The sequence below is a fragment of the Tupaia chinensis genome, unplaced genomic scaffold (assembly GCF_000334495.1).
Source record: "Tupaia chinensis unplaced genomic scaffold, TupChi_1.0 Scaffold149491_1, whole genome shotgun sequence".
In the NCBI taxonomy this organism is placed as follows: Eukaryota; Metazoa; Chordata; class Mammalia; order Scandentia; family Tupaiidae; genus Tupaia; species Tupaia belangeri.
Genome location: NW_006209335.1, coordinates 321,244 through 329,206, shown reverse-complemented (window position 1 = coordinate 329,206; position 7,963 = coordinate 321,244). Strand labels below are relative to the sequence as shown.

At 53.5% G+C, this 7,963-nt stretch overlaps 1 protein-coding gene across 5 annotated transcripts in view; it reads left to right on the top strand.

The window, feature by feature from the left end:
* Positions 1 to 7,963, top strand: part of UBE3B (ubiquitin protein ligase E3B) — a 67,304-nt gene that overhangs the window by 55,334 nt on the left and 4,007 nt on the right. For 4 of the 5 annotated variants that reach the window (XM_006171223.3, XM_014585281.2, XM_006171224.3 and 1 more), the window contains one exon: positions 770 to 2,888. The exons of the other annotated variant lie outside the window; for it this stretch is intronic. In XM_006171223.3, coding sequence (XP_006171285.1) covers positions 770 to 961 — 192 coding nt within the window. In that variant the 3' untranslated portion in view covers positions 962 to 2,888. Of the gene's footprint in view, positions 1 to 769; positions 2,889 to 7,963 lie in introns of those variants that run through there. 5 annotated transcript variants of the gene reach the window in all.

Here is a 7,963-nt window from a genome sequence, read left to right as displayed (position 1 = left end):
ACGCCCGCCACCCCCAGAGGCCCCGGCCCCCGCTGTCGGCAGCCGCTGGTGTGGCCAGGGCTTCCAATCTGGGAGGCAGCGTAGGGAGCGGAGTGGACAGCTGCTGCTGAATGCTGGTTCTCCCTGCACCTCCCCTGCCGCCTGTGTGTATCGGGGCCAGCTGCCATGTCTCCTCATCTGCTGAGGGAGAGTGAATGCCCTAGGGGTCGTCGTGCTCTGTGTGGTGGTCTGACCCACAGTGAGGGCTCTCAGAGGTGTCCCACCCCTGTAAAAAGCTATCCCTGGTGATGCCCCAGTAGGAGCTCCCAATCCCTCCTCGTAGACCACCCTCGACCTCCAAACTGAAGGGGATGTTACTCAGTTTCAGGCCCCAGCAGCCATAGCACTGGTGGGTTAGGGGGAACGCGTTGAGGCCACACTTAGTCATGTTTTGGCATCTGGCATGGTTTTACCACATTCTGTTCTTTGGAAAGGAACAGATAATTAGCTGCTAACCATAAGGCCCATTTCCGAAGGCTTACTTAGTGCAGGAGTCTCCTGTGTAGGCCCCCAGGAGTCGGGTGGTTCTCTGCACTCAGCCTTGTGAGACCAGTCTGTCCTGGTTGGAGGCTGGCCTTGGGCAGTGGTGCACGCACTCATAGGGCAATGCCTTGCACTCTGCCCAGTGCCCAGGGGCTGGCCAGGCTTTCCCTGGGCCGCCTGTTTGGGCACCTGGCCAGGCTCCCAAGACAGGTGCCTCTCAACTCAAGGCTGTGGTGTGTGCTTGTAGGACACTGGGGACACCCTGGGCAGTGTCCTCCGGGGCTTCTTTACTATCCGCAAGCGGGAGCCAGGTGGCCGGCTGCCCACCTCCTCCACCTGCTTCAACCTGCTCAAGCTGCCCAACTACAGCAAGAAAAGTGTCCTCCGGGAGAAGCTACGCTACGCCATCAGCATGAACACAGGCTTCGAGCTCTCCTAGCTCCTGGTCTGGACCTGTCCACCTATCCTCGAGGGCTCCTGGGGTTCCAGGCCCCTTCAGCTCCCAGAGGTGGGGGTGACATCGGCCCCTAGGTCCTCTTGATAGCCATGAGACTCCCCTGCAGCCTCAAGAATTTTCGATGCACCTGACAACACTATGCAGCATCCACTGGGTGATGCTGACGGGAAGGAGCTGTTGAAATAAACCTCCAGATTCCTCCCACATCGGTCCTTCTTTCCTGAAGCTCAGGCCTGGCAACTGCAGAGGGGCTTCTTTTTGATAGTTTGGTCTTTTCATGACTCTTTCCTTACCCCCATGAGTGAGCTGCATATGAACAAGTCCCAGGGACTCAGAGTGGTTTTCATGACGTGGGTCTGAGTGCACGAAGCCTGCTACGCGTGAGTCTCTCCTTCCGTTTCTGAAAACTCTTTACTCAGGTAAGGCCTTGCCAAGCCACTATGCACCCGACAAAGCCTCTGCCTCCGTCCCATTCACAGCAGCCCCTGCCCAGACAGCCATGGCCGCTGCTGCCCTGGCAAGCCAAGGCACCGGCTGGGGAGGTTGCAGAACACTGAAGTCCAGGGCCCCGCTGCCCCCTCGAAGCCACACGTTCCACACAGCAGCCGCTCCCCTTGCTGAGTCTTCACCCGGCCAAGCTGCCAGGGAGCCTCCTGGCTGGTTCCCATCCTATGCGTTCACATTGGCATCCTGGTTTGGGAGAGAAATCCCTGGGCCCTTAAGAGCAGCTGTTTCCAGAGCCCACTGTTCCCAAAGGGGCAGCTGCCTCTCCCCTGCTGGTTAGCTCCTAGAACGAACACGAGCCCAAGGTACCTGGCCCGCCTGGGCAGTGGCTTTCCTCTGCACCTTGCAAAATCCCAAGACCCTTGTGTCCTGCCTCCTGTCCTTCCTCACACAGGGAAGCGGGAGCCTTGCACTGACAGAGGTTCACGAGGTGAAGGAACATATTCTCTGGGTTGGTTTTCTGCTCCTTTCTTTACATTTTTTTAAATGTTTTTTCTCCCAACCCATCGTGATGCTCTGCCCTAATTTTTCACCTTTACCATGAGACCTTTACCAGCAATCCAGGTAACTGAGGCAAAGGCCCACGGAGCAGTCTGTGCGGACCACCATCCACCCTCTCCCACCTCACCATGCTCTTTTTGCATCCCCTCTTCCAAGATCCAAGCCAGGAGTGCCTGGTTCCTCCTCTGCTCTTTGGGCCAGCTTAGGCACAGGGCTCCTTAAATCAGCTGCCTTCCAGGCAAGACCTAGCTCCCTGGCCGCCTCGGAGGGTTTCAGCTGGGTCCTAGTTCCCCCTTGGCTTAGAGCCCCTGGACTTCTGGAGACAAGAGTATATTCTTTACTTTGAAGGAAAGATGGCAAGGAATTTGAAAACAGGAGTTTATTAATATGCTTACTGTTCAAGATTTGTTAGTAGCCAATGACCTCTCTGGGGACTTGCCACTTTCTTTAAATGCTGGATTACTTTGAAGATTTCTTCTGAACATGTGTGCACGCACTGAGCAGGCTTGTACGTATATGCTGGGGCCTAAGTGACTGTCAACCACACGAGGAAGAGTGACACCATCTTGATTTTTATTACCCGAGTATCAGAGCTGGTGGGGGACTGTGGTGAAGAAAGTGGTTTATAAGCACCAGTATCAACTTGACCTGTGGTTTTGGTGTTTGCTTTTATTTGACGAGGAGGGGTAGTTTGTAATTTCATTTAAATGAATTCTTTTTCACCAGTTGGAGATATTGCACTATCTAAAACACTGAACCTGTACATGTATAGCTGGTGTTCACACACACCTTGATGGCTCTTGATGGCACTAAGAAGTCGTGAGGTTTTCATTTTGTTTTTGTAGATAACTTATGGATTAAGACATGACTGAAGGCTTTATTAAATTTGTACATCAGCACACAATGTCTGCATTCTGCTTTTTATCCAGCTGTGTGCCTGGAGGGCTCAAGACTCGGCATGTGGGGCTGAAAAACACAGGCTTCTGATGGAAAGAAGATACACAGGTGATAGAACAGACACTCTGGCCTCGGTAGCCAGAGTTCAGAGTTGTTGACAGTTGGCCGTTCGAGGGGACCAAGGGTCCAAGTTTACTTTGATACAAGGAAAAAGGGGGGGAAAAAAAAAAAGACATTCATGCACCTTTTTTCATGGTGTATGTCTTCCATGAACTTTTTGAAGACCTCGTGTATTTGCTTCTGATTTTGCTTTCAGAAATAACACATTTCAACTGAGCACCCTCCATAGGCCTGTCCCTTTTGCCCCTTCCCAGACAGCCGTCACCCTGGATCAGGTGTGTGTTCTCTGCAGTCTGTTTCACAGTGCAGTGGCTTACAAAAGCAATATGAGCACTGAAAGAACGCCAGGTAGTTTGGAAGTGTAAGAAGTAAAATTGTACAGCCATCTCTGGGGGTGTTCCGCGTTCCTCCCCACAAAGGATTCTATTTGCTGTTATCCCCACCGGAACACAGCCCTTCTCGTTCTGTTAAACTAGCCCGTATTTCCCACGAAGGAGAACCTGTGTCAAACCTGCTGGTGTTTCCAGCTCCGCCTTGGGTGCTTTTCCCCTCGGCCTTGGCAGCCGCGCCATCCCTCTGAGTTCTCACTTCACGGGGCCTTGTGCACGTGGTGCTTCCATACCACTGAAGGAGAGAACCACCGCAAGCCCCAGACACAAATGTGGTAGCCTTTGGTAGCCTCCCGTGTGATGCACACCCGCCTGGACAGACGAGAGCCTTACTCTGCAACGTTGTGGCTTTTACTTTCAAGTTATCGCTGCTAAAGGAAGTTTGTCTTTATAACTGGGAAAACGAATAGGGTCTTTTTGATTATCATTAAAATGAAAATACAATTTATTTTTCCATTTTTAGGTTTTTGCCAGAGGGTGTGTGTGCTCACCAAAGAGAGACAAGATAGAGGGAAAGGGAGAAATCCCTGCCAGGAGGAATGGCCATGCCACAAATCCCTTCTCCTCCATTCTCCTCTCAGGATTTTGGGCACACATGCTGGCATTATTTCCAAGTCACCAGATCCAGGGCCTGAACTGCAGTCAACCATGTGGGAGTCCAGCACCTTAATCACCACGCCACCTGCTGGCCCCATGAAAATACAGTCATAATATGCCGACAGAAGAACCCCGCATCTCTGACCCCAGAGAAAGGGGACCAAGGGTCCAAGTTTACTTTGATACAAGGAAAAAGGGGGGGAAAAAAAAAAAGACATTCATGCACCTTTTTTCATGGTGTATGTCTTCCATGAACTTTTTGAAGACCTCGTGTATTTGCTTCTGATTTTGCTTTCAGAAATAACACATTTCAACTGAGCACCCTCCATAGGCCTGTCCCTTTTGCCCCTTCCCAGACAGCCGTCACCCTGGATCAGGTGTGTGTTCTCTGCAGTCTGTTTCACAGTGCAGTGGCTTACAAAAGCAATATGAGCACTGAAAGAACGCCAGGTAGTTTGGAAGTGTAAGAAGTAAAATTGTACAGCCATCTCTGGGGGTGTTCCGCGTTCCTCCCCACAAAGGATTCTATTTGCTGTTATCCCCACCGGAACACAGCCCTTCTCGTTCTGTTAAACTAGCCCGTATTTCCCACGAAGGAGAACCTGTGTCAAACCTGCTGGTGTTTCCAGCTCCGCCTTGGGTGCTTTTCCCCTCGGCCTTGGCAGCCGCGCCATCCCTCTGAGTTCTCACTTCACGGGGCCTTGTGCATGTGGTGCTTCCATACCACTGAAGGAGAGAACCACCGCAAGCCCCAGACACAAATGTGGTAGCCTTTGGTAGCCTCCCGTGTGATGCACACCCGCCTGGACAGACGAGAGCCTTACTCTGCAACGTTGTGGCTTTTACTTTCAAGTTATCGCTGCTAAAGGAAGTTTGTCTTTATAACTGGGAAAACGAATAGGGTCTTTTTGATTATCATTAAAATGAAAATACAATTTATTTTTCCATTTTTAGGTTTTTGCCAGAGGGTGTGTGTGCTCACCAAAGAGAGACAAGATAGAGGGAAAGGGAGAAATCCCTGCCAGGAGGAATGGCCATGCCACAAATCCCTTCTCCTCCATTCTCCTCTCAGGATTTTGGGCACACATGCTGGCATTATTTCCAAGTCACCAGATCCAGGGCCTGAACTGCAGTCAACCATGTGGGAGTCCAGCACCTTAATCACCACGCCACCTGCTGGCCCCATGAAAATACAGTCATAATATGCCGACAGAAGAACCCCGCATCTCTGACCCCAGAGAAGCCTGTGGAGGAGCATTTAGGTGGAACACAGTTTGAGGAATGCTGTCTCCCTGGTGTCATTTGAGCAGCAAAGCTACCAGCTGTCTCTGTCCTGCTTATTGAGTGGACACTGGATTGCTGAAAGTGCATGACAGGCCAGGGATGGGTGGGAAAGGCATAAATTCAGGGCTCCCTACAGTCTCGGACTTACTTCCTGGAAGCCCCAAACTGTTCAGAGCAGCCGAAGAGCTGTGAGAAGTAGCTTATTCTGTGCACTTTTCCGAGAAGCAGAGCATGGGCTCTGGAGTCTCAGAGATGTGTGTGCAAACCCTGCCCTTCCTCCTCGTGCCTCAGTCACAGAGTCCACCTCGCTGTGCGTCCGCTTCCTTATCTGGGGACCGGGAGTTTGGATGCTGCCTGAAGGGGGTGTGAGAATTCAATTAGGTAATACGGAGGTCAGCTCAGTTCCTGGCATTGAGTAAGCGTGTAGACATTCAACCTCTTCCTACATTTCCTCACTGAGGCCCTGTGATTAGGCTTCCATCAAGCCTTTGGAGCAGCTTCTGCTGCTGTTTCCAGTCGCAGAGATGAGAAATTACCCGAAGAAAGGTCGTCTGTGATCTCTACGGAATGTAGGCAGGGGAAGCAGAAAGGCATGATCCCTCCCCAAAACTGCCCATGGGGCTTCCCCTGGATGGAACCGTACACAAGCAAAGAGTAGTAGCAGAAGATTCCAGCCAAGGCGTTTCCAGGCTGTGAGGCTCCTTGCTGTGGTCCCCAGCACCACCCACACACCTGGCGTTTGATGTAGGAGAGATTGCACTGCCGCCCAGGCTGCATCCACAGTTCTCCCCCACCTTTGGAGTGCAGTCAGAAGGAGATGACTTCCTCCCCAGTTCCTCACTGTCATCGCCAGACAGCTAACGTGTGTGGAGATCACACGCCCAGCAGATGGGGCCTGATGGCAGAGCCCCGCTGAGCGCTGCCACGCTCACTGGGCACTAGAGGGAGCAAGGGCTTTGTGCGCTGCAGCTGGGTTCACGTCCCAGCTCGTGGAGCTGAGGTTCCCTCCACGAAGTACGGACTGCAGCCCCCACCGTGCAGTGTTGGCTGTAAGCAGGGAGAGACGGCCTGAAAAGCCCCATTCCGTGCCATCTGTGGATAGCCAGTGACTCACAGCTGCTAGAACCATCATTATTTTGTTCCAGAGACCAAATCTACATCCTCCCTGGAGTTATCTGTGCTTTCCAAACTCCTTGCTAGGAGGAGGTCGCTGACTATACCAGGACGTCCCCAGGGGCTTCTGCTGGGCTTCCCTCTCTGCTCAAGTCCTGGCTATCCCCAGAGTTCCACCAAGCACTCTATGTCACATCCCCCTCACCTAGGGAATGGCAGCCACGTTCACTTCATGCTTTTCTGAGGCCCGGACAGTCGGGTGGTGTTGGAGCCATAGGAAGACAAAGGCTTGAGCTTGTGCGCGCGGTGGTGGGGGCCTGCCAGTGCACAGATTCCCCACCAAGAGCGCCAGGCTGCCAGAGTCCACCGTGACAGCAGGAGGAACTCTCTGAAGATGATCCCCGCATCTCTGACCTCAGAGAAGCCTGTGGAGGATGCTGAAAGCATAAGCCCCACTGCCTGCCAAGAGTCCCCGCTCCTTGACTGCACCAGGCTGCGAACAGCGATGTGTCTGCCCAAGGTCTGTGTGCAAGCCTCCAGGTGGCCTGCCCTCTCTGAATGCCTCTAGAGCTACTCTCACGGAAGTGGCCTTCAGACCCAGGTGTGTGAAGGGGAATGTTGTCAGCCTGGCCCTTCCTCTCACAGAATCCCAAGCCAGCGGCCTCATGCTATTATTTTACAGCAAGGATGTTGCCACTGTGAACAGCATTGTTTTGGATAGGGGTGCATGCCCTGAAAAGCCCCAACCTGTGTGGTCAGGAGGAGCACAAACCAGCTGCTGGTCTGGACAGAGCAGCTCCAGGAACCCATGCAGGCAGTACGACAGATAGGGCCCGTGGGGTCCAGAAAGCCAGCAGTGACTGGTCTTCCCCCTCTGCTGGGGTCACGTGAACCCTTGTCTGCATCCGTCTGGCCTCTATGACCCTATGGGCTTCCTCTGAGGCCACCATCCTAGCAGCTACACAGGCTGTACTCCCAGCCACGCCTGCATCCCTCAGACCCTGTTCTTCACTCACCTGTCTTCCTGGCACTCCAGAGGCCCTGGTGGAAGTATTCGCTGGACAGGACCTGCTTTCTGTCTCCCGGAAGGCCCATCTTGCTGGGATCTCAATGTCCTGAACGTCGTGTGCCACTCTGGTACGAGAACTGGTCTTCCCCAGGCTTCCCCACTCTCAGGGGAGCAAGCTCCTCAGCGCTCCGCTCAGGTAGGGTCTGGAGCAGCACCTGCTGAGCATTCATGGACACACGAGCCACTGGGGAGGCTTGGGTGGGACTCAGGAACCCACGTTCCTTATAGGGCTCGCAGGTACTGCCGACACACCACAGTGCAGACCCTGCTCAGGCCCCGCGGGGAGCCTGGAGGTGTGGAGCTGGAGGTAGGGCAGCTGGGGAGGATTGTCTTGCACACTGGGCTTTTGCAGTCACTGGGCGCAGTCAGGCAGAGAGCTGGACTGCAGCAGAGCAGTCTCGGGGTGAGGCAAAGCTGCTGCCCGAAGTTGGGGTGAAGAGAAACAGTGACACTTTGCCTTCAGGACGGTGCTTCTCACTCTGGGCACAGGGGTCCCTGGTCCTTTCCCTA